This window comes from Cavia porcellus, unplaced genomic scaffold, assembly GCF_034190915.1.
Source record: "Cavia porcellus strain 051 isolate PalLab524CR breed Dunkin Hartley unplaced genomic scaffold, mCavPor4.1 scaffold_1, whole genome shotgun sequence".
Taxonomy (NCBI): Eukaryota; Metazoa; Chordata; class Mammalia; order Rodentia; family Caviidae; genus Cavia; species Cavia porcellus.
In genome coordinates, this window is record NW_026947484.1 from 49123379 (window position 1) to 49150554 (window position 27176).

Sequence of the window (27176 nt, forward strand, 5' to 3'; positions counted from 1 at the left end):
GACAGGACTGGTCCCTGTGTGGGAACATTCTGAACAGGTGGCCTCTGGAGGCCAAGGGAGCATACTGCTGTGAAGACACAGGGGCACCTCACTGAGACAGACGGACAGATAGAGACAGGGAGCGAGACAGACAGAGATAAGAAGAGACAGACAGACAGAGATAGGGAGAGAGACAAGAAAAGAGAGACCGAGAGATAGAATAGGCAGAGAAACACAGAAACAGATACTTAAACAGAGAGACGGGGAAAGAGAGAAAGATTAATTTGGCGCCTGAGTCACTGAGGGGAGGAGGTTGGTTGTGCTGTGCACAGGGCCTGTCTGTAGTAGTGTGTTTAAGGACAGGTAATGATGATATTCTCTTGACATCTGAACGACTCAAAGCTAGATCCCCACAGGGGTAACGGTAATGGGTGAAAAAGTCTTTGTGGATTTTTTTTTTAGTTTGTTTGTTTTTTTGTTGTTGTTTTGCTAATGTTTTAGAAGGTGGCTGGAGATCTTTTGGGGTCCTCGGGGGTGCTTCTTTGGAAAACGGGTTCTGACTCTTAAACTAGTTTCTGCTTTTAGAAGTGGAGGCCTTCTCAAAGAATTTCTCTACCTCTCTTGGTCCAATTCTCCTTACACTCTGTGTGAACAGAAGATGTTTCGTGGGTAAGGAACTTTCCCGATGGCCGTGATGCTTCAGACTCCATCGGAAAGGACTCAGGCCAGCACTCAGCCGTACTTTGGCAGGGACCATAGATAAGTGCCTGATAAACAACTGTCCCCACCTCCAAAGACAACCATGTAAAGCTAAATTGAAACTCCAGGCTCTTGTCTTCTGTGGCATTGCCACTAAAGTCCTCTGTTGCCAGAGGTCCTCATCTGGTCAGTCCTGCTGCTGCATTGACCACTGGGTCTTCTTCATTTCACGGCAGAATTCCCTGAAGGTGGGAAAGGCCTCATCTGTCCGCTTCCTAATCAGAGAACTTTCTTCTCTGACAGTCTAATGCTGTCCTCGTTACCCACAGCCTGAGCATGTCAGCATTAGGGGAGCTTCCCTTCCCAAAAGGCCTGGAAAATCCTCCTCTGATTGCCTTGACTGACCTACTAACCCAAAGGCAAGCTGAATGCACCAGAAACAGGTGAAAATGAGCCATCTTTTCCACCTGCCTTTGCATAAGTCCCCAGCATTGGCCCTGGACTCCAGCAGAGCCAGCCAGAGAGGGAGACAGGCCTCTAACTCCCTCTTCAGGGCAGTGCCTGAGGACAGCTGGGTGTGTTCCAGGGTCACCTAACTCTGTCCTTGTAGTAATCCAGGCCTTTCTTTTCAAATATAGCACTGGTTAATGTGTGAGTGAGGGTTTGAGCATCCTGCCTCCACAAAATCATTTCAGTCCTTCCCTCCATAGCATGACTTGGAGTAACTCAGAAACGTCATTATTTCCAGTTTCATACCTAAGTGAGCGACACGTAAATGTGACTGTCAGCATGTGCCATGTGCATATTTTGGGAATATATCTGTGCTATTCCTTGGTGACAGTATTTATATGGTTACACAACACCCCACTTGGCTCTTCCATTCCCACTTAGACTTTGGATTCCTAGCTCTCGAGATGGGAACGTTTGTCTCTAAGTTGTTGAGCAACTTCCTCATTTATTTTAGAAAGTGTGGGACCCAGTGACTTAACAGTCTAGAATTATTTACAGATACAGACGCGCTCACTGGGGTCAGGGGTGGAACCTGTTCCTCCTGACCTTCGCAGACTTCCTGAGGTTTATAACCTATCAGTGCAGTGGCCCTCGTGGGATTGCCATCGGACAGAGTGAGCTATGATTCTGTGATTTGCCCTCGGTGGAGTTATGCAAAGGTGCTACCTCTCCACCCTGTAGGGACCTTCAGGAAGGATCTGGGCCTTGGAGTTTCTCGTTAACAAATGATATTTCAGTGAGATCGTCATGTACTTTGGCTGGGGCTCTTGTTCCTAAGCGCTTCTCATAGAACAAGGCTTGAATCTTAGAATTAATAGAGCACATTTTTCTCCTTTGCAAGGTCAGCACAAAGATCGCTGATTATTTGCAATGACTTATTGATTATTTGCAGACTGATTATTTGTAGCGTTCTGGGTTTTGGTGGTGGTGGCCAGGAGTATGATAGTGAAGACGAGTGAGTTGGAAAACTTCCTGCATTTGAACTATTCATGGCCTTTACCTCGGAGAGATTTCGGTGTAAATAACTAGTCAAACGTGGCTTGCAAAGATGCACCCTATGCTTATCAAAAGCACCATCATAACTTTTTCACCTCTAATTTATAGTTTAGAAGACCTGTTCCTGTGCGGCCTTGTTAAAACGATCATCACTTAGTGCCCCCCAAAAATTGGTTTTGGTTTTCTTTCTTTCTTCAATGGATGTTTGCAAAAGAGTTGTATTAAATACATTTGCTTCTGCTGTCTCAGCCTTTCAAATCTTTTTCGCGAAGATTACTTTAATTGGTGTCAGTTACAATCAAGAGAAGCACCCATTATTGCTTCTGATTTCTAGCAAAATTTTCCATCTTAAATAGAATATTGAAAAGGAGGGGGGAGGTAATAAAGACTTTGAAAATTGAGATAATCATTTGATTTTCTTTCCCATATTCCTGTTTCTGCTTGACTCAAAAGCTAAAGTAATCAAATGAGAAAGGGGTGGCTGAACAGTATGTGCGTGACATTAGCTACTGTTGCTGGAAGGTCGTCCTTGGAGTAAGAAATGCAGGAATGGAATGAAACAGGGTGCCAGGATACAGTCATGGTCATTAAAAGAGGTGGGGAATAGGGACATACCGATGCATGGGGGCAGTGGGGGTACCATCACTCCCCATAGGGCTTACACTGTAGAAGAGACAGAGAATAAATGGACAGGATAACAGGTTTCAGGGTGATACATGTGCAGAAAACAAAGCAGGCCTGGGCAGTAGCAGTGCGAGGGGAGGCGGGCAATTTACAATAGTTTGGACAGTCGGTCCCAGGAGGAAGGTGACATTTGAGCAAAGATGGAGCCATGAAGTGCTAAGAGTGGGGCAGAGGGAAAGTATTCCAGGCAGGGGAAAGAGTGAGAGCCAAGCGCCTGCTGTGTTAGAGGAAGCCGGTGTGGACAGCACGGAGGGACAGCCACTGGGCGGGAGACTGGGTCGTAGAGGGATTCAGTAGGCGTCGCCAGACCTCTGCCCTTTGCTCAGGATGAGATGTATTTGTGCATTTTCTGTTGCTATCAGGAAGGACCTGAGGCTGGGTACTTTGAAAAGAGGTCCCTTTAGTTTGGAGTTTAAGAGACTAAAAGTCCGAGGTGGGGTGGCCCCGTCCCTTGAGATGCACGGTTGTGCGTGGCATCACGGGGGTGGGAGACTGTCAGAGGAGGCAAATGGGGCCAGATTCACTCCTTTTATAACAACTGACTCTAAAGGCCGGGGATTTAGCTCAGTGGCCTAAACGCCTGCCTGGCAAGCACAAGGTCGTGAGTTCGATCTCTAGTACCAATCAATCAATAAATAAAAATGTAATATTAAAAAAAATAACAACTGATTCTAGTGGGAGCTCTCGGGAGTCCCACAAGGACTACATGAATTCCTTCTGAAGGCAGCACCTGGTGACCTAATAATCCCCACCATGGGACTCTACTCCTAAAAAGGTCCCATCACCCCAGACTGCCACACTGGCGTCCACCTTTCCCACACATTAATGGAAACCCTGAGACCATATTCAGACCGTAGCGGATGGGACACTTTTGGAGTATTTAGTATGGGGAATGTCACAGCCTGTTTTCTGGTGATAAAAAGGTCATTCTTGTCAAGTGATTGTTAGGACTGATAATAGACTGGTGATGGGAAGTGAAGTCCAGAACCCTGGTGAGAGGCGGTCAGATCCTGGTGAAGATTCCACCCCCAGGATTTGCTGCCAGCTTACATATGAGATAAGAGAGAAGGGAGGCAAGGATGCTCAGAGGTTTTGACTTGACCAACTGCAAGATGGAGAAGGGATTTGCAGGATAAGAGAGACAGAGCAGGTCTGGTAAGAACAGGAGAAAGAGTGGGCTTTGGCTGTGTTGACTTTGGAGCCCCCGACTGGAGATGGAGAGGGTGCAGTTGGGTTGGGGAGTTTGGGGCTCAGAGGAGAAGAAATCTGGACTGGAAACCCCCATGCAAGGGTTGTCAGCATGTTCACAGGTCAGAAACCTTGTTTTATGTGCCGCCTGGGAGTGGGTAGCTTCACCTGCAGCGGTGAGTCACAGCTAGGAACAGGTCAGGAACCGGAAGTGAGTCCCAACCCTAGCGGAGCCCATGACTGAGATTTCAGGATGAGTTCTCAGCTGGCCTGAGTCCTTCAGGAACTAAAGCACCCTCCTGGAGCATCCAGCTATAACAGAACCTGAGGACAGGTGGAAAGTCCAGATAACTCTGGAGTGGCAAATGAGTCTTATAGGTATCTTCTGGGACCAAAGTTACCTGGCCTGTACTTTGAGCACAGTCAGGTACCCATGAATGACCAGCACTGATGACCTCCTATTTTCAGAGAAGGATTCTATGCTCCTAATGACCTCTGTGGTCCACTGCCTCTATCCTTGCCTTTTCTGTTGATTTCAGGGGGCAAAACCATTTTTCAGTCAATTTTTTATCAAGTAAAATGAAACTCTTTGTATTGGTTAACTATTGCTGTGTAACAAATTACCCCAAAAATGTAATGGCTTAGCATAAGAACAAATACCTGTGTGTCAGTTTTCTGAGCTTAGGGCAGCCTAGTTGGGTAGTTCAAGTTCAGGGTCTCTCATAAGATTGTTGTGGTCATGATTTGACTGGAGATGGAGAAGTCCCTCCCTCTGGCTCTCTCCTCTGGCTCTCAAGTCAATTCTGGCTATTGTAGAAGGCTGGGCTTCTTCCCAGGCCTGTATCGTGATGCCTAAGTGTCTTCACAGTGATATAGCTGTCTTTCCCCCAGAACAAGTGAACCAAGAAAGCCAGGTAGACACTGCAAGGCCTTTTATGACCTAGTGTGAAGTCCCCACCACACCATGTTGATCACATCCAGCTGCTCTGAGTGAAATAGGAGGAGATTACTTAGGGCAGGAATCCTAGGGGGAGAAGACAGGCCATCTTGGAAGCCAGCAGTTACCCTTCCTGAAGGTAAGAAGGAGGCTTTCAGCTTCAGAACTCATCTAATCCAGGTCATTTGCAGAGCTCTGCCAAATTATGGGGAGTCGTTCCCCCAACTCAAGAGGGTGCCTTGGGAGATACGGCAAGTGCAGTGCTGCCGCAAGAATCCCACTGTTTGCCATGTCTCTCCTTGATTTTTGGGCGCCTGTGTGAGTTCACCTCCTTACCAAATGCTTGCACGGTGATGTTATCATCCGCTTTTGAGTTGTGCAGAGTCACACTAAATTTAGAAGGCTGTAGTACCTGATATATCTAGGATTGAGTTTGTAATGTAAATTCTTCCAAGGAGCATTTAACCATGGAAGACCCATGAGTATTCCTGCCTTTGAGCACGTTTACTTAACCAGGACTCCTTGTGTGTACACTTAATTCCCAGCCATTTCTCGCATGAGCAAATTGCTTAAATGCACTTGTGAGAAGCCCTTTTATGGTAAATGTTATTAAACTGAAAACAAGGGTATAATAAAATAGCAATTTAAGGGTAATTTACTAACAACTGGAGCCCTTAAACATTGACACACCATTGTGTACTAATAATACCAGACTTGATATTTAAACATATGCTGTGTCACTCCAAGAATCGCTAGGACAGTTTTCTGATCCTTATGGTCTTTAATTATCACTCTTTTAATTTTTCTTTTACTATTCCTCTGTCATTGGTTTACAAGTTATAAATCTTTAACTTTTGCCCGCATTAAATAACAAATCTGTACATCTCTGCCTCACATCCCAAGCAATGGTAAACTACTACACAGATGTCATAGGGGTAAGGTGACGTCATCAACAGTTTTGCATGCTGCTTCCTGAAGAGATGATATTGGGGTGTGTGATGGTAAGATTGCATCTCAGAAGTGATCTGTTTGAAAAACAGAAGGATTCCTAGGTCTTCTCTAAAGAAGAGAAATTTCCGCTGTCTGGAAGTAGAGTGAATACAATAAAGGCACCAGTGGGTATGTGGCAGGAGCAGGCTGTTATGTCCCAAGTCCTCGCATGGAGAATCTGTCTTCCCTTTGGAAGAAGTGCTCACACTTCACAGTGCCCAGGGGCGGGCATCCCGAAAGGTTGATTCCATGTGAACTAGAAAGCAGGGAAGACCGGCCTGCTAATTTGCTACAAGGAGCGATCGTCAAGAGAGCCCAGACATACTGCAAGTCCACGTAATCAGCACACGCTGTGCCAGTAGGCAGATCTCCACAGGAAGCTAAATAATAATCAGAAGCCATTTATTAAGTAGCCCTGAAAAATCTCCTTTGTGGAATCTGGAAAAAGCTCAAGTCCGTGTGGTCAGCTCATTCTCTCACGCAGGTCTGAAGGTCACTGGGGAGTGGGTGATAGAGACAGGAAGGCTGAATGAGGGGACTGTGTGGTGGCCGCAGGTCAGCTTCCTGGCTATCTGCAGATGGAAATACTTTACCAGAAGGACTGAACTACTCGAAGCTAGATAGCTAAGACTTCCTTTTTCCTTGGTAATGTCTTTGTTATCTTTGGCTGCATAACAGATTACTCAGAACTTAGCAGCTGAAAGCAATAAGGCCACAGTCACATGCAGTTTCTGTGGATCAGGACTCTTAAGTGATTCTGACTCAGGGTCTCTCAGCGTCATCTCTGGGACTGCTGTTACCTGCAGGCAGGAGATTGATTTCCATTGGGGTCTCTTCATGGGGCTCGTTTGTTGGTGCTGGCTGCAGGGAAGAGGTCTTGGCTGGTCATTGTTGAACTGGTTGGGTCCCCTGTCAACATGGCGGCTGCCTTGCCCAGCAGGGAGGGATGCAGCCCCAGACTGCTATTCCCAGCATGCTCTCTGTGCTGGAAATGACCCAGGAAATCCAACATGTGCTCCAGGGAAGGGAGTGGGGGTGGGAGCATGGCGCTCAGTGGTAGAGCGTGCACCTAGCATGCGTGAGGCACTGCCCTGCCAAAAAAAGAGGGGAGTACCAAAGAAATTATGGGCCACAAAAGGCATAATTTAATTGTGGGTGTCCAACCTTGCCTGGGCCGCTCTGGTAAAGAAGAATTGAATTGGGTTGTGCATCAAGTATATAGTTTGTGTATATAAATAATAAATTTGTATTTTTATGGTAATATTAAAAGAGGGCACACATTTCTTAGGCTTTAGATTGGACAAGATTGATATTGTCTCTGTAATTTCTTTTTTCTCCAATTCCATGGCTGGCCAACAACTCTGCAGTTGCAGGTACTCTGTAATATTCTTGTATTACTGTATTTACAGCTACTAGGTATTAGCACACAGTTAAGTATAATTATATATTATAAATACTGATACATTTAGCATATGGCTAAGCCATCAGCATGATAACCATTAGGTGTCTAAGCTAATCTGCTACTTTCATTATGCCACCTTGCCAGCCAGGGGGCCAGGGGTAAGCAACCTGCCCCACCTGGGCCTCTCTGCCCTCATCTGTAGAGTAAGGCTGGTGCCAGGACCTGCCACACAAGCTTCTCAGGAGGATTAAGTGACCTATTAAATGCACAGGGTTTCAAAGAGTCCCCAGCACATAGAAAACACTCAGTGTCGGTTTGCTCTTGGTGGTGGCAGCTGTGGCAGTAGCAGGAAGGGTTTGATCTAGCCGGGTGGTTACCTCAGAACCAGCCTCATTTCTACCTCCCAGTGGGGGCAAACAAACCCATGGTTGTCTTCCTGGCCGTGCCACAGTCCCAAAACCTCTGATTTTTTTTTTTTTCCCTTTCTTCTTGCTGTGCTTTTTTCTCCTCCAAAACCCCAGGTTAATTCCTGGCAGGAGCAGTTCCGAGAGATAACCTGTTTAGTTTGCACTCTGGGTCCTGTTTACAAGTTTTGTTTTTGTTCCTGAGTTTGTTTTTGTTTTTAGGCTGACCTTTTGCAGAGGGATAGAATATCCAAACAAGGAAATGACCTAGCAGAAAGCTAGAGAGTCCTTTAGCCTCGTGCATTTTTACTGAAGGTGCTTCCCAAACACCATTTTTAAATATGCATATTCAGGGGGTCCCCTGGCCGCCTCCAATAAGTGACACCAGCTTACAATCCTCTCAGCCCTGTGCTTGTTTCCAGAGCCTCTTGAGACCCTTAGGCTCCCCAAATAATTGTATCTTCATCCTAAGCTTATTCCTCAGTTAAAATGTGCTTGGTGTATGTTGACAGTACATGGATGACATTAGGCCTTTTTGCAACTTCTCCCCAGCACCACTTTCAAAAAGGAGACCATACTTAGTGGAACACACGAGGGCTGTCTTGTGTCAAGTGGCAATTAGCTAAATATAGAGTCCAGGGTTGGGAGGGACCTCTGAGGTCATCTGTCCCTGCCGGCCTTCCCCATCTGAACGTCTCCAGTCTGTGCTGGCCAGCTCGGGAGTCACCAGCTCCACAGGTGACTCCCCCCCACTGCAGCTGGCCAGTCCAGGGGGGAAACACACCCTGGGTTTCAATGGTATAATGCAAAATCTGAGAAGGTAAAATGTGTCCCTGATAATTTTATATCGATTCTACATTGAAATGCTATTTTGAAATATTGGGTAAAGTCCAGTGTAGTGCTGAAGTTAAGTTGGCCGCGTTAAGTTTCCTCTTGTTTGATGTGGTTTGCTAGAAAGCTTAAAATGCCACGGGAGGCTCACATCATGTTGCTGTTGAACTGTGCTGCCCTTCAGTCCGCCGGCTCTAGGCCTCAAACCACCAGGAAATGGGTTCTGGGGCCTGCCTAGCTGGCCCCCGAGCTCTTCTGAGTCTAGTTCTTCCCCACATCCTGTCCTGACATCCCCCCCCCACCCCGTCTACCTGGTGACTTCTGCCCCACGGTGTTGGCTCTTTAGCAGCCCTGTGACACCCCACTTTTAGACAGCCAGGCACCCCTTCATATTGTTGTACTCGCCATGGCCCTGTTCCCTTTCACCATCTTCCTCTCTATCTCTTTTCCAGTTTGATTTTTTTAATGACTTCCCCCTGGATTGTCTCTGGTCTCTGTTATTTCTGAAATTTGAGATCCAAACCCACTCATGTCACTCTTATGTGGGTCTGCAGAATCGCTTCCACTTGGTCCTTTTTCTACTTTGATCTCTTTTAATCTAAGAGCATTAGGAAAGGTGAATGCTGCTCGGACCACTCTTGACTGATGAGGCAGCTGAGGCTCTGAGAGGTTAAGTAATTTACCAAAGCCCCACCGCAAACTGAGTGGCAGTTCTGGGATGTGTGCCCAAGGTTGCCTGACTTCAAAGCCTGTGCTCCTTCACCAGACACCATCCCTTCCTTGTTGATTGTGTTAGTCTGCATGCCATTACTGTAACAAAATACCAGAGACGACAAACTTCAAAAGAGAAAAGGTTTATTTTGGCCCCTTGTTTGGGAGGTTTCCATCCATGTCATTTGGGCTTGCTGCTTTGGGGCCTGGAAGCCAAGAAACAGAGAGAGGAAGGAGGCATGATTCCACTATCTCTTTCAGTCAAGAGTGTGCTTCCTTGACCAGAAAATCCCCTACTGGGCTCCCTACTTCCTCATGTTTCCAGCAGCTCCCAGGAACATTTGTAGTTTTTCGTCATGGGAACCCCTAGTAACCCTGCAGATGCTGCTTAAAGCCTGCCCAGCTCAGTGGAGAGCAGTCAAGCTCCACAACAAGCCACTTCTCAGAGGCCAATAAGCAAAGTGCATTCTGTGTTTTGAGTGAGAGGAGCAGAAGGGGTCCTTGTAAGTGTGTGACAAACAGATGTCCACACAGATGAGGCCATTTTGGTTGGTGAAGTGAGGCAGTCACAGGGACAGATCTCTGAGTACGCTCATCTATGGGTCCTACGGTAGTCAGTTCATGAAGCCAGAAACCATAATGGCGGTTCAGGCAGGTCCCGGGTGGGTGGGAGGACAGGGGATGATGGGAATTCACGTCCAGTGAGGATGGAGTTTCTACTTGGGGTTGTGACAAAGTTCTGCAGATGAATGCATACCTCTGTAAATGCACTTAATGACCCTGAGCTGTATACACAAAATGATCATCATTGTGCACATTTTACCAAAATAAAAACAGATCCTCGCTAATGGGAAAGAGCCTACATAGCACATGCAGAGAGGTATCCGGGCGCTGAGGCCCAGATCCATGGCTCATTTCAGCCTTGAGGCCCTGGTGCTTTTTCTGACTTCGAGTCATACAAGAAAGCTGCAGACTTATTGTGTGGAGACTAGGGTGGTAGTGCGTGGGGTCCTTTCTTTCCTGACAGTTTTCTCCACATGGACACTTTTACCAGTTCCATACAAATCCCTTTGACAGTATTTTAAGGGCTTCTCAACAAGTGTCTGGGTTGGAGAGACAGCCTTGCCCCAAGAAAGGTGGGTGGACCCAGGACCACACTGGCTGATCTTAGTCCTGGCCCCTCGCCTATCAGGAGAGGGTGAGATTTTTCCTGAGAGGCAAAGTTGAACTCAAAACTCTTTGTTTGGCTGGATTCAAGTAGCTGTAGCCTCTTTGAAGATGTGAATGAGAATTGGATGAAGATCCAAACATCTAACAGTTTTTGATTTATGCTTCATTGAGGTCCTCAGCCCCTAAAATCTGGAAGTCAGTTAATCCATCTAGAGCAAAGGGCATTTTGAAAAAATGTAGCCAGGGTCCACAGACTGGGGACTAAACTCGGAGCGCGGTGTCCAGAGTCATCACAGGTGTGTTTGCTCATTTGCTGTCTGTATTTTCCTTTCCAGGAATCATTAACCAATGGCAACAGGAATCCAAGGATAAAGTGATTTCCCTGCTGTTAACTCACCTGCCTTTGCTGAAGCCAGGAAACCTCGACGCAAAAGTAGAGTATATGAAGCTGCTGCCCAAGATCCTGGCACACTCCATCGAGCACAACCAGCACATCGAGGAGAGCAGGCAGCTGCTGTCCTACGCGCTGATCCACCCGGCCACCTCGCTGGAAGATCGCAGCGCCCTAGCCATGTGGCTGAATCATCTGGAGGACCGCACGTCAACCAGCTTCGGTGGCCAGAACCGAAGCCGCTCAGACTCTGTGGATTACGGGCAGTCACACTACTATCACCAAAGACAGAACTCCGATGACAAGCTCAATGGGTGGCAAAACTCTCGGGATTCTGGGATTTGCATCAACGCCTCCAACTGGCAGGACAAAAGCCTGGGGTGTGAGAATGGCCACGTGCCTCTCTACTCCTCCTCCTCCGTCCCCACCACCATCAACACGATTGGAACCAGCACAAGTACAAGTAAGTCCTCCCTCTGCCCCACCTGCAAGCCTCAACCCCCTTCCCCCTTGAACGCAGTGTGGTTTAGTGACTTGCTGTGTGTGGCATGTGGTGCTGCAGAGTCTGCACCCCGGAACCCTGGGAGAGTAGGGCTGTGGGGAATGGGCTGGGGAAGGGCTCTCTGGACCCCACATTGGTGGTTCTTTGACTCTGGCAAAATGAAAGTGCTGGGCATGTCAAAGTGATGGATGGGTCCAACTTTGGGTGGCAGACCACCCAAAAGTAAAGAAATAAGAGAAAATGGTGAAAGAAGGAAACATCCCATTTCCACGAAGAGAAATGCCCACACCTTTTACCCAGGGGCTTGGGATCCACCGGATGCTGGGTTACTGGGTGATTCTCTAGGCCTAATGCTAACCCCATGGCTAACCAGCCGCCTTGTAGGCTCTGTGTATTTTTTATTTTTTTCTTTATTCATATTTTTCTTTTTAAACTTTTTTAATGTTGCTCTGGAATGTGTCCTCCTGCACATTTCCTGGTTGAAACCCTGGTAGTCAGGGCCTCTTTTTACTCACGAAAAGGGAAACCAAGTTCGCTGTCCTGGGATGCTCTGTGTGCTGTGGATGCTGCAGGCTTCCTCTGGCTCAGTGCCTCTTCCTGGGAAAGGGGGGCAGGAGCCGCTTGGTGGCAGGGGACAGCAGGAGGACACTCCCTCTGCTCCTTGGGCAGCCACTAAAGCAAAGCCCTGGGCACTGATGCCCAGGAATCCTCTCGTGGTTCACCACTTGGGCCAGGCAGAGTGATCAAGCCACTATCCGTGCCACCATTGAGGGACAGCCGCCTGTCACCAGGCAGTATTCTCCAGGGCATGGATCTGTACAGATGGTGGCACTGCCAGGATTACCCTCTTGGGGGAAAGATTTTTCAAGGAGACCCAACCATTCCTGTTAACGTGCAGGAACCCCCAATTAAAACAGAACAAGAAGATTAAAAATTAGCAAGGGTACCCTCTTGGCCTCTGCCTCCATTCAGATCTTACAGCTGCCAGGCCTTTTCAGTGGCTCTCTCAAAGATGTAGAAATGTTGCATTACAGCTCCATTAACTGAAACAGTTTCTTAGTAGAATAACCAAGAAAACACTAAAAGCACCTTGCTGTTGCTGCAATGTGAGGCTTTGTTAAAATTATTTTTTCTGTCTTTACACTTAAAGATGAATTACTTGAGCATTTGGGGAACAGGGTGGATGTAGCATCTTTAGCTCATTCTGGAGGGGTTTTCATGGGGGTTGGCATCTTTCATAGACTGGTACTCAGTAAGGACCATTTCCACCAGTCCCTCTGTGATACACAGCGATGGCTGGGACTATGTAGCCGCCCTGCTGGCTCTACTGTCCCAGAGTCCCTCGGCCCAGCTCTCCTGGGTCAGCAACGGAACTGATGGTGGTTGCGAGACTCTGAGAGCTAGGAAAGAGGAGGGCTCTGAGCTGCCTCTCAAACTTGGCCTTATGTCTTTTTAATGTAAATTGTCTTGAAATTAGTCTGGGGCCATCACATATTTCCAGCTGCTGATTAATACAGTCCAGGTTGGGTCTTGACAAGATTGGCATGTTCAAGGGGTTTATCGGGTTTTAGTCAACAGGCACCTATTTTCATTAGGGTGGCAGCCAAGCCCCATGAAGGGGAGGAAGGTGAGAGGGTGACTTCACGGCCTCCTCCAACTTGGAATCCCGTGTCATTCATCAGTTGCAAAGGCCTTGGTGATTTAACCTGACCTGCAGATTACATGGAAGAAGAAAGAGGTTGGACCCCTCTCTTAGAGCATTAGAAGATGCTCCTTCCAGAAAGCTTCTAACCCTTAAGCCATATGGAGTTTGCATTGCAATGATACCCCCTAACAAAATGACAGTGACATTGGTTTATGCCTCTGTGTGGTCCAGGATGGCTCTGTTATATCCTCCAGAGCTACAGGCCTTTGGGTCATTCATTAACTCATGCCCTTCTCAGGTGGACACTTGGTACCAGAGACACAGCTGGCACAACAAGTGGCAAGAGCTGAGACTTTGTGTCTGAGCTCTGCCAGGTCCAAATGGCAGACCTGCAGGTTGGTAACTGCAGCATGGCCCAGTTAGTTACCCTGTGGTTGGTTAGCTCAATGAGACTGGGGAAGTGCCAGACCCTGGCTAATGCAGTAACAGTAAGCAACTGCTGGGTTTTTGCTAAACAAATAAATAGAAACTAGGAAGACTGCTAACATCCAGTTCTGTGCCATTGTGTTCAGTTCTGATGGTCACTTAGTAAAAAGCACCTTTTCCTGAGCTGTAGGCCATGCACAGTAGAAACGTTCCTCAATTTGCTATGAATAATGTCCCAATAAACACACTATAAGAGCTGGGCATGGTGGCACATGCCTGTAATCCCAGCGTTTGGGAGGCTGAGGCAGAGGATTGCTGCAAGTTCGAAACCAGCCTGGGCTACAAAGTGAGCTCAAGGCCAGCTTGAACTGCATAGTGAGACCCTGTATCACTATATTAAAAATAAAAGCCCACCATAAATTGAAAATATCATAAGTCAGAACTGTACTTAATACACCTAACTGTTCAAACATCATAGTCTGTCTTACCCCTGACCAGCTTTAGACATCTGCAGAACACTTGAATTATCCACAGGTGGGCTAAACCATCTGCCACAAAGCTGATTTTATAACAGAGTATTGACTACTGTATGTAACATATTAAACACAGTCCTGGAAGTAGAAAAACTGGTTGGATGGGTGTATGTTCACCCCGTCCTTCAGCTGAATGACCAGTAGGTCTACCCATTGTACACCCGGGACTGTCTGTCATTGATGGAGCCTCACACATGCTGGAACTTTAGGCCATTCCACTGAAACTGAAACGAGTTGGACTTAATGTTTCCCCAGTGTGTGCCTAGCACTGGTTGAGTCATGGGAAACAAGGAAGCTTAAAATACTGTTCCATGTTTGAGAAGCCTGCTATATAGTTTGCAGAGAGAAGATCTATTAGTCTCACAATTAAAAATTGGTCCTTTTTGCCTGACTTACTACGCACAGAAATTTCACATATTTCATGAGTCATATAAAAGGGTACTAAGAAATAATACTGAAAGAGTTTCTGTGAGACATAGGGGACTCAGTGTCAGTTGAATCAAGTATGTCTTAGTCTGTTTTATATTGCTGTAATAGAATACTATGGACTGAGTAGTTTATAAACAACAGAAGGTTCTTTAGCTCACAGTTCTGCAGACCTAGGCAGTTCAAGATCAAGTGACCTCATTGAGTGAGGGCCAAACTTACTTTTATAACAAACCCACTGCTGTATTAACAACATTGATTCGATTCTAAGAACAGTCACTTCTTCTGGGCCCCATTATGTGGGGGATGGTGTTTCCAGCACGTGACCTTTAGGGGACACCTTCCAACAGAAGCTGGGTCTGTACTGTCGGTGCTGCAAATGTGTAGGCTGGAGAGAACTCTGTGCACTGCAGGGCCAAGAAGAGGTTGGCAGAGGAAATGGGAAGTGAGCTAGGGTGGAAAAGTGGAGAGTGGGCTGGGAGTACTCGGGGTAGGGAGGTTGTGAGCAAAGGAGTGGGGTCCAGTGTGCGGGCAGGGCTGGAAGACAGTGATGGAAAGGAGAGAATCATGAAGGGAGAGGGAAGGAAGGAGGAAGGCAGTGAGAGCAGATGGAAAGGACGGGTTCTGAGAGCCTCTCGTGAGGCCCAGCAACTCTGGGAACCCAGGTGATTCCCCAGTGTTCCACCTCTGCAGATCGGTGGTTCAGTTGAGAAACTCCAGTGTTTCCTTTATTAATCTGCATTCATTTTTCTGATGATCAAAAGAACACATTTAAAAGTTTTCAGTACCATAGACTGTAAAAAAGTAAATTAGCAATGGCACTTACCAGCATGGTGTTTGCTCCATACTGGGTGCTGTTTAAAATGCTTTGTGTAATTGTTTACGCATTTAATCTGTATGACATAGCACATTATTATCATGCTCCTTTGATGCTTGGTGAACAGAGACTCAGAGGCTTTGGTAAGATTTGAACCCAGGCAGTCAGGCCCAAGTCTGGCTTCTAACCTAGATTACAATGTGCCCAATGAGCAGCTAATAGACTCTTGTTTCTCTCTGACCCTGGGTTGCCCCCCCACCCAAGTCAGCCAGCTGTCCTTTGCTGGTCTCCACAGCTCACAGATCTGAGACCCTGCCCAAACTGCTGCCCATTCCCAGTCTTCAGGCTACCATGTGGCTCACAAAGTCACAGAAACTCCCTGGGACAGAGCAGTTCTGTGCCACGGTAGCTCTGTCTCGTTAAGCCCAGGTGTGGCCTCCGGGTCCTCCTCAGCCCCTGGAGGCAGCCACTATAATCCACTAAGAGATGCATGTGAGCTGCAGCCTGCCTGCCCGTTCTGCCTAAACCGTTTGCTAAACAGCAGGCACTTAATAAACTCCTGGGCTCACTGGGCAGATGTTCACAAAAATAATGCTTTTCTAAAGTAAATGAGAAAATGTCCCTAGGAACACGCTAAAGATTCAGCAGTCACATCGATCACCTAACCTGCTGTCATATTGTTGTAGTGACATTTAGTTTTACTCTTGTTCTTTTTGTGACTTATTTACCAAATTGGTTTAAATACCAGCAGACTGTTGGAAACATACTGCAGTCTTGATGAGGGAGGTGTAGGGAGTCTCATGAATTTGTAATGGATGGGATGAGATGCCATAAAATTATTCACATGCAAAAATGAATGCCTCTGACAACTGCCAAGATCTAAAGCCCTGAGTCCAGTTACCTGTGTTGTGTTAATGTCCATTGCCTGCTTTGGGTGATGCAGTGTGGTCATGTGACTTTTCATCATAGGGGAAGCTGGGTGGTGAGTATATGAGCGCTTTCTAGGTAGAATTTTTGCAATTTCTTGTAAATCAAAACTAAAAGTTAGAAAAAATTACTTCTGGGCTATCCAGGTCCTAGGTTTATATATATAGTGGGAAGTAGGGTTATTGACCTCCCCAGATAGAAGAATCCTTCAGTCTATGGCATGATACAGACGTGTATCTAAAGCCAAATGGCTCCTATGGGAGCTCCAATTTTGCAACTAGAAAACAAAAATCTATCCATTTCCTTTGGCCTCTGTTCCTGAGGCCAAGATGTCTCTTAGGGGCAGCCAGATTGCTTGAGGCCTGGTTGGCCATTGCCAGCACACTCTGGTCAACTTGCAAGAAAGTATCCAAACACACATATTCAAAGGGAAGAGAGAGGCTCGGCCACTTTAGGCAAGACTGGTGAGGACAGAGGCCTTGGCCAGTGGCCTTTGGGGACTGGATAGCAAAAACCAGGCCTGGGCTTTAGGTTACCATTGTCCTTTGAAGCCACTAATAATACATTTAAGAATTCTTCATAAGTTCTCATGCAGTTATTTTGTCTTTCACAAACAGGCTTTCTTTAAGGGTGGGAAATTTCTTCTTTCTAAAAAGAAAAAAAAAAATCTAGCCAACCTGGCACAGAGCTAAAGAGATAACTAATGAAATAGTTGGTTTGCTTCCTTTAGAAGCATTTCTAACAGCTGGCATGATATATTTTTAGCTTTAGCTTCCTTCCCCTTTGGGGGGAACTTTTTTTAGTATGGCATTGGCCTTCGCAACACACACACTGTATTGTTAAGACGGCTCTGTGACATCGTCAAGAACTCCACGGTGAGTCCCCCGTCCTCTTCCCACCAGTTCAGGCGTCTTACAGGACCTTGCTTTTCTTCCCAGAACCTACTATTTGTTTTCTAGGGTTCAGGGGAGAGCAATCAGAAATGCTGCAGTCAGCGAGAAGTCTGCTATTTATTGTGCGTTTGAGACCCCGCTGCACGGGAAGAGGCCACAGCCCACGCGGGTTCTGTGTACCTTGGGTCACGAGGCTGGGCCGTCCACTCCCTGGCCAGGATGATGCTTTTTAGACTTGAATGACGGGCCAGGGATACACCAGATGGGCTGGCGAGGAAGGCGATTGTGTTCATGCTCTCTGCCTCCTTTGAAACTAGTGTGGACTCTGGCTGGAATGAATGGCTGAAGTATCGCCAGCCTCATAAAGGGAAGAAGGAAGAAAGGAGAGGAGCAGGATTGCATCTTGAAGATTCATTTTCTGCCCTAGCAGTCTTACGATTTCTATTATCTCACAAGATTTAGGGTCATAGTCTAACACCAGCTGCTGCACAGTGGAAAACTTTTCAATTTGCATTTACTTATTTTTTTCTTCTTCTTAGTTTTAAGGATTCCAGGGACAAACTCAGAGTAAGTGCCCTGAAGAAAGATGAATCATGAGTCATGATGTCTTTAATATTAGCTTTGTTGTCTTTAATATTAGGCATGTTAAACCCCAGTTTCATGGTTTCGGGTACCAAGGTGAAAATAAATCTTAGTGGCGGCTATTACCGTCAACGTGGGCTATGTTTTCTGCTAAATGTTAGAAACTAAATGTCACTCTTATCCTCCCCTTACCCTCACCTAGCCCGCAATATTTTGTTAGGTAAGATGTAGTATCAGGTAATAAGAAGTATAAACCAATTAAAAGGAGGATGTGAATGAGGGTGCAAAGCCCAAGTATGGCGGCATGCACCTGTAATCCTTGCTTTGGGAGGCTGAGGCAGGAGGATGGTAAATTTAACCCCCGCCTGGGCAACCTAATGAGACCTCATCTCCAAAACAAAAAAAACAGAAAAGAAATGGAACAAGTGAGGCAAGGGCTCCCAAATTTGGAAAATGCGAGAAAGGGTTTTTGTGGACTGGAGAGAGGCTGAAACTTCCCACACCCTCCACAATAGTTATTCCTTGTCAAAAATTTGGACCGCTTCCATAGACCTGTGCCATGGCTTGTGTTAGCAAACAGGGCCCCTGAGAGCACAGAAACTGCTTCAGAGTACTGTTCCACAGCCATCCTTGCTGAAACAAAGACTTTCAAAAAAAAAAAAAAAGCACAGCAAAATTCACATGGATGAAAAGATTGGATTATTTGGTGCCTGAATCTTCTGCTTGACTCAGGGAGATGTTTGTATTAGTCAGCTTTTTGTTACTATAACACAATACTCGAAGCAAGCTAACTTTACAAAGGAAAGAAGTTTGTTCAGCCCACCATACTGGAGGTTCAAGGGCATGGCACCTGAATCAGCTAAGTTTGGGAGAAACAGCCCTTTGGTGGTATCACAGCAAATGGCAGTGGCAGGACTTTTGGGAGTAGGGAGTGAGGGAACAAACATCACTGCATAGAAAGCAAGAGAACCTGAGGGGGCCGCACTCAGGCTTTTATGATGTCTGTCTTGCAGGAAGCACCAAGGGCCCATGAAAATGATGGCACCCCCTTCCCAAAGGCAACACCCTCTGTTGACCTTAGGTCCTCCTACGACATCCCCACCCCTTACAGGGCCTGCATAATCTCTCTCTGCCACACTCAGGACCAAGCTTCTGACCCATGAAACCTTGAAACCACAGCAGTGTTTCTGTAAAGGGAGCTGGAAAGCCTAGGAGGCCGCCTCAACGGAGAGCATGGCTTCAAAGTCCACAGTCACCATAACTAGACGGTATCACCATGGCCAAGTCCCCTGATGCCTAAGCCTTCTTTCCTCATCTCTAAAATGGGGATAGATTTCAGCTGTAGTTCTCTTGATCAGGATGATTGATGTGTTCATGTTAACAGTCATCGGAAGCAAGGAGCCAGGAGGCCTTGCATCCATGGTTTCAACCTTATGCAGTGTAATGACCCTTTCTCTCAGGATGGAGCCCTCGACAGGTTGCTTTTGTCTTTCCTGCATAAATCGCACCCTTAATGTGTTATTGTCTCTGACTTTTTCAATTGAGGCAGGAATTTGAAGACATTTGCAAAAAAAAAAAAAAAAAAAAAAAAAAAAAAAAAAAAAAAAAGCAATCCCAGCATAGAATCATTCTAGCTTCTGTTTTTTTCTTTTTGTAATTTAGCTTATTGTTTTCTCACACTAAACTCAACAGACCTTTAAGCAAAAACAATATTTCCAAAGCATTTGGGTTTTCAGGCAGATAACATTTTGTATCTCACGTGCCACTGTTTTTGTAATGCTTAGCGAAACTGTTTTATTTACAATGAACACCACTGGCTTGGACAGGTGTGGGGAGGGCTTCACCAGGCCCCCATGGCAGACATCTAGCAATCAGTCGGCGGTAGCAGAAAGACACAGATAAAAATCACAGTTGTGGAGGAGTTGGGGAGTTTTGAACATCAGCAAGTACTTTAAAAGGAATAGACTGTACTGGTTGATCCAGCAAGTTGGGTAAGTGAAGAAAGCTTCTTACTTAGAGAGGTCGTGGAGATTAATTGAGAAGCTTCTTCCTAGTAGGAATTGCTCTGCAAATTCCCTTATTGTTAGTGTGAGTGTGAGAGGTCTCCTCCCCACCAGCCAGACCTGCACCGAGCCAGGATAGAGCACAAGCTTGGGGCAGCCCTATGAGGAAGCTACTCTTGTACACATTAAAGTCAAGGTACTGTAAGACCCAGCACCCCACAAATACCAGCCTCCCCTTAAGGATTGTTACACTGATTGATCTTACTAAATACCTTAAAAGAGGTGAGATTTTTAAAAGGAAGAATTCAGGAGTAGGGATGTCGCTTCTTTGGAATCCGTTACCAACAAGAATAATTTTTTAATGAGTAATGTGTAAAAATAGTATTCAAATTTATTAAAATGATGCCCAAGTAATAGAATAGGAATTATGGGGGATCGATGAGGCTCTATAGAAACAAACATGGCTCTACAGGCTTTACATGTAATCACATGTCTGTATATTTATGAATGTGGCTGTATACATACATACATGGCTACACAGGCTGGGTAAGTGTGGCCAGTCCCAAGAGTTCAGAGTAAGAAGAAAAATAACGTTTGGTAGTGAAAAGGGTGGGGGAATAGTACCTTCACTCACTTTTCCGTGTGACAAACTCTGGGGGGATCCCCTGTCTTTACGAAGGGGTGATGCTGGATGCCCTTAAGGGTCCTGCTCCGCAGTTTCATTGTATGCTTCCAAGGTCGAAAAACCTCCAGCTCATCAGATACCCAGCACGCATCACCATCGTCGTATTAGAGATGGGAGAAGAGCGAAGCATCCGAGAGAAATGGCAGGTGTCTTGGAGTCAGGAAGAGACCCCTGCTGCACTCAGCGCACAGAGAGTATCCTGGTCCCTGCATTTTAAAGAGCGTGACTGCTAGCAGCGGCCACCTGGAATACAGAATCAGGAAGTGTGGGGTGGACTGCAGTTTCACTCTGGTAAAGTGAGTGCCACCCCGGTGCCATGGGTCACCTATGGAAAGACACGAAGGTGTCAGTGAAGAGAGAGGGAGAAGAAGATATCCTAAAAGTGGGAGAGAATGCTGACTAAGCAGTGACTTGATAAGTTAGAAGCATGTTAAGGTTTATTAACGGGGAGGCACCACCACGCGGTCCTTAGTGTCTTAGAAGATTGCTGAGCAGTACTGGCTTAGGTCTCAGCAGATGAGTGTACCCTGAAACATGCTCCACCTACACTTGCAGATTCTTTTCTTTCTTAAAGAAAAATAGCATCACCAGAGGTGCAGTCAGTCTGGTTGCTGGTACCATGAGCCTGCTAAGAAGCCATACTTGCACTGTGTTTGTGGTTTCATCATGATGGGGTCCTTTTAGAGGAAAAGTGGACTGGCTGAGGAGGTCTGATAAGTCTTTGTTTTAAGAGCTCCAGTAAATACCTGGTTTTATTGCCACGTGACGTGGCCAACTCAGACATTTCCACAGTGGGAGCAGGGCTATGCACGTTTGGGGTTGTCCAAAAACTGACCATTTTAGATTAAAAAATAAAAACCCCTTTCTGTAGCCAAGTCAAGATAAACTGAGACTTGTATCAGTCTCTGACTGGCATCAGTGGGCAGCTAGGGCACTCATGCTTAACTTTGGGGCCCCAAGATGTCACAGAGAGCCTGAGAAGAAGGGGCCGGCTGGGTGGGAGGAGTACTGAGACACTGTGTGAACTCTTGTATCTGTCCTTGGAATCGAGGTGAAACCTAGGATTGAAAACACATTTGATGGACATGTTTCATTTTGCCTGAAATTTCATTTTTAAAACTCAGATCACTTTCCCAGGGACTAAAATTGTGATATGAGATCTGAATTGTCTAGTTGCTAAATGGTCTTTATTGGCAGGAACTCTTAAAATCTGAGAACCTCATTCATTCCTAAGATTCTTTATCAATATTAATAATCTATAAAGTCTGTCAAATAACAAATATTGAAAGGGTTTCTGCAGGTGATTTTTGTGACATATTTCTTATGTATATGTGTAATGCATCATAACTATTCATCTTGGGGAATTGGTACATATATCATATCTTTATAATTTTCACTACCACTTTCCCTCTGGCTCTACCCTTTTCCTCCGCCCCCAAATCTCCTTTTGGTTTCCACAAAATCTATTTCCCTATTTACTACCTTCTCTGTCTTATTTACCTGTTTACATTTTGGGCTTTTCATTTAATAGAAATCATTTTATATTGAACTTTCTGTGTTGGTTTTATTTCATTTAGCATTGACTTCAAGGTGCAGTTGTATTCCTACAAATGACTTTATCTTTCTTTATGGTTGAGATAGATAATGTATATCTGTGTATCTATATTTCTGCATATCACATTGTCTTTATCTGTTCATCTAGTGATGGGCATATGAGTTGTGCCACTGAAAACCTGGGTATGCATGGATCACTGTAATCTGATGACTTTAAGTCTTCAGGGAAGATATCCAGAAGAAGCTTACTATAGCTAGATCAAACAGAATTTTTAGTTGGGTCTCTTTTTTTGACAGATCTTCTTACTGGTTTCCATAATGGCTTTGCAGTCTAGTTTACATTCCCACCGATAAATGTAAAAGGACTCATTTTCCTCACAACTTCACCAGTATTTTTTATTTTATAAGACTTTGATGATAGCCATTTTTTCTGAAGTGAGATGAAACTTAGATTGTTTCGATTTGCAATTCTCTAATGGGTGAAAATGCTGAACACTTTTTCATGTATTTATTGGCCATTTGTAGTTTTTCCTTTGAGAAGTATTTGGCCATTTTTTGATTGTGTCTTTTATTTTTATGGATCTAATATCTAGAATTAGTCCACCCTAGGTTGTCTCTTTACTCTGTTGGTTGTTTTCTTTGCTGTGCAGAAGCTTTTAAATTTGGTGACTCCCATTTGTTAATTCTTGGTATTATTTCTTGTGCAACTGAGGTTCTGTTCAGAAGGGCTTTGCTTATGCCTTTATGAATTTTACTAGTTTTATCTTCCAGTAGATTCATTGTTTCTGTTTTTACATCTTGGTCTTTGATCCATTTTGATTTGCTTTTAGTATATGGTAAGAGATATACTTAACTCTTCCCTGTAGGTGACTTTTTTTAGTGTATGTTACAATCATCTTCTTTATATGTTGGGATTATTGTTGTATGTTGAGAAACTTACTTTACAGTGTTTCATTTTGTTTTATTTTTGCAGTACTAAGGGATTGAACTGGGGCCTTTGCACTGAGCTACATGCCCAGGCCCTTTTTATCTTTTATTTTGAGATAGGATCTAAATCGTCCAGGCTGAGCTTGAACTCATGATCCTCTTGCCCCTACCTCCAGAGTGCTGGGATTATAGGCCTGCTTGGCTGTTTTTAGCAAATCCCACTTATATCAAATTGCATGAGTGGGGCAGGTGGTGGCTCTAACCCCCTTTACAGCTGTGCCTGTAAATTCAGAGAATGTGGTCTTCCCAAATCCATTCAAGAGCAGAGGAGAAATGCTGACACAGGTCTTGGCTGCAGTATAGCCTGGAACTGCATCCACTGGGCACTGGAGTTCTCAAGACTGCAAGATGGTTGGAAAGTTGGAGAATTTTGGTGTAGGCCTTAGGGAGCTAGATTGTGGGAAAGTGTATTTTTATTGCCATGTGTTTATTGTCGCTCAATACAGTATTTTTTTGCCTGTGATATTGTCATTAACTCTGCTAGGTTTAACAGGATAATTATTTTTGTAATTTTTATTTTAAAGAGGATAAAACCAAGCAAAATAAAACAGAAAAAGCTAATCAAAACAAAAGAGTGTAAGTGAGATAAGACTTCAATACAAGATAATGAAGTCAACAATGATTACCATAATGTCTTCAAAATAGCTGCCCATCCTTTCAGACATAGTAAAAATCAAACAAAACAGAACAGAATAGAGCCAATAAAAACAAAACAATAAATGTAGTAAAGGACTTCAAAACCAGATCATAGTAAATCCAAAATGGGTACCATAATATATCTTGTTTTCTTTGAAATAGCTGCCCATGCCATCAGATATAATAACATCAAACAAGACAAAACAGAATAAAACCCACCCCAACAGAACAATGAAAATGATGCAAGACTTCAAAACAAAACCATAGGGAACCAACGATGGCTACCATCTTGAGAAGGTGATCCCCCATAGATGCTACTTTGTGTATTGTTATCCTCTGAATAGTTGATCAGACTACCAACTTTAGGCCTGCAAAATCAATGAAACACTAAACACTATGAGCATTAAATTGTATTTTACTTCAATAGCTATCATTGCAGCCTGTATTTCTCCAGATCCAGCTGGTCGCTTATAGCAGGGGCAGGGAGGGGCATGCCTGGGCTCTTATCTCCCAGTCCACGCTGGAAGGGGCTGGTGTCTGGCTCGCCCCCACATGGTGGCCTGCCCATGGTGCCGACTTGCAGGGAGGGCTTGCTTCTTGTTGACTTCTTGTTCTGGCCTGCAGTCCACAAATGGCACCAACTTACAGGAAGGGGCTGGCATCTGGTTCTCCCCACAGCAGCCCATGCATGGCACTACCTTGCAGGGAGGTCTTGCTTCTTGACTTTTTGTTCTCCTCCTAACAGGACAATTTTAACACCTCAACTGAACAGATATGCAAATATTAATCTAAAAGTCATAAAGGCATCTTTGAGTCAAAATGTACATTTGTTTACTTTTGGCAATGTGACTGTACATTCACTGGGATCCCAGTGCGTTAATTGCTAAGCCTCAAAGTCTGAAAGCACCTGATTCTCAAGAGGGTCTTTTCTTTGACTGACCATGTGGTTGAGCCCAACAGGTTCCTAAAAGTAGATCTGAACTGCAGATCCTAAAATCAAGGTAAGCGTTGCTGCTCTGGCTATGGTTCACTGTTAGGCAGGAAAGAGTACTGTCAACAAATGCTGTGCTGCTTGAAGGATTTCCATCTGGGAAGTTTGTGAAAAAGAACTGAAAACTTTGGATGGTCACAGTTCCTCCTCCAGTATTCTGTTGGTGATCTCTCGGTTTCTCTAGCTGGGGCCAGCTGCATAATTTTTGCTTCTGGAGCTATTCTTTTGCTCCTCTTTCCCCACCACTCAATCTATATGCAGTTCAGAGACAGCAGCTAATGATGGGGTACTGGAGAAGCAGTTGCCTGGAGAAAACTCCCTAAGCACACTCAACTGCAGTAGCATGACACAGGGTCACACGCGTGACCACATCCTCCCGTCTACACGTGTTAGTGCCAGTCACCTTCCATCCTTAGCAGTTCCATGAGCAGACTCTTTGAAAGCTTGATGGAAAGAATAAGTGTATTTTCTTTCTTTCTTTCTTTCTTTTTTTTTTTTTTTTTGTACTGGGGATTGAACTCATTCCTTTGAGCTTGCCAGACAGGCGCTTATGCCTCTGAGCTAACTCCCCAGCCCTAAATGTGTTTTCTTAGAGCAAAGAGCAAGTATAGGATTTCATGCTGGCTTCTTGGATCTTCATTCTGGGAAAAGAGCTGCAAAGTGAACAGGAGGCTTTCTCATTTTGCCAACCCCTGCAATGGCTTAAGAGCAAGAAGCAAGAGTTGAACTTGCAAACTTGTAACTCCAGGCGGAAGGACTGCTGAGGTTCCTTGACCTGGGTCACTGTTAGCACCACTTCATCATATTGGGTAAATCACTTAATGATTTATCTAGGACACACCTCTGCCACCTTGAGTAATGGGGACTGAGAGAAACGAGATGTTTGCTGGATGTAGTTTGCTTTAGAATCCTGATTCAGATACAGCTGGCCCATCTGCCCTCCCTTTTTAGATCAGTCCACCCCCTTGGAATCATCCAGACAGGCAGAGATGTGAATGGGCCCTTGGCTGATCTGGCAGCTCTCCAAAGAACCTGCTTGACACCCAGATTCATCTTCACCTTAATGAATCCTAAGAACTCCAGTTCCAAGACTGTACCACTGAAACACTGATGAAATTTTGGTCCCAAACAAGTCCATGATGGTGGGGATGAGGATCCCATTGGGAACCACACATTCAAGCCCATGACCAGGTAGCATGGAGATGTCCTTCTGGCTGGAGACTTTACTTGCCCTCAATTCCTACAGGTGAACTCAAGGTCTAACTTCCTAGGATCGTTCCAACTTGGGTCACCCACAACTTCCAACCTAAAATGGACATGGCCAAGTTTCTAGAACTGAAGAGTTGAAGCAAATAACTCCACCTTCTCCACACTACCTTTCCTCTGACCCTCTGGTCCTTGTAGGAGTGTGTCAGCAGCACCAACCTAAGCCAGTCACTGGATAGCAGAATCAGCCCAGAAAGTTCACAGCTGTACCTAGTTGTGGTGCAGGGCACATACTTTGAGTTAGACACTCCCTGCTCTATGGAGTGCTACCTGTGTGACCTTGGAGAAACACCTTGACCTCTCTTGGCCTTGATGTCTTCAAACTACACACCCTCCCTTATACTTAACACCCAGAGAGAAAATCCTCTCTGGATGTTAAATATCTTTTGAGTTTTCTTGATTTTTAATTTTATTTTAAAGAGAAAAAAGAAAAATCAGATAAATCAAGAAGCTTGTTTCAAAACCAAGACAGGAGGAAACCCCCACAGTTGGCACAGTGCACACTGCCATCCTCCAAGTAGATGCCCAGACCACCAGCCCCAGGTCTGCAAAGTCAGCCAAACAATACAAGCATCAAGCTATTGCTATCACCTCACCCTGAGTCGTCTGAATCAGCCAGATGCTTACCCAGATCAGGGAGATGCTCTTCTGGTTTCCCAGCCCGTACACTGGCTGTTCACTGGAAGCTGTGGTCTGCTCCTTGCTGAGTCTCATATACCGGTCTGAGGGTGGAACCTGCTTCATAGGAAGGTGTGGTTCTGCTTTGTCTAATCTTTTTTCTTGAAAGTGAGCTTCTTGGATCCTTCCATCCTCCTACTCCAGTCTGTGCTGGTGACCTTCAAACTAGTTCTCTTGGTCTAAAAATGTGGGCTACTTTAGTTCTCAGAGATGTTCGTCACTTTTAAAACTAATTTCCTTGCCTTCACTTTCTGTCTTCTATTTCAAGAACAATCAGGTAATAGCTTCTTAGAGAGCTACTCTCCTCATTTCTTTCATTTTTCTGATTCCTTCTTTCTTTCCTTCCTTTCTCTCCTCTCTGGGTGATTCCTATAACTTTATCTTCCAAACCTACTCTAATTTTCAATCTCTGCTATCATATTTTCAGATTTCCATGAGTTCTTATTCTTTGAATGTTCCTTTTTGTGTGATATTTTATTCTTGTTTTATTAGTACAGAAAGTTTTTTTCTGGTTTTTATGGAGCTGTAACACTTGATGTGGTTTTCTTCTTCTATTATTAATGTCTCCTGAGAGTTTCTTTTCCTCCTGGCTTTGGACTCTATCTCCAGCAAGGGGCAGTCCTTAGTCATCGTCACTGGTTCTTGGCTTTCACATAAGGAATGTATATATGAATTTTATCATAGAAAAATCAGGTAGGCACCTGGCCTCTGTGTGTGTGTGTGTGTGTGTGTG

The 27176-nt window shown here is 45.1% G+C and overlaps 1 protein-coding gene across 6 annotated transcripts in view; it reads left to right on the plus strand.

Moving 5' to 3' along the window:
- Positions 1–27176, plus strand: part of Samd4a (sterile alpha motif domain containing 4A) — a 198638-nt gene that overhangs the window by 111813 nt on the left and 59649 nt on the right. For all 6 annotated transcript variants that reach the window (XM_063247926.1, XM_063247931.1, XM_063247928.1 and 3 more), the window contains one exon: positions 10837–11355. In XM_063247926.1, the coding sequence (XP_063103996.1) occupies positions 10837–11355 (519 nt within the window). The remainder of the gene's footprint in view (positions 1–10836; positions 11356–27176) is intronic.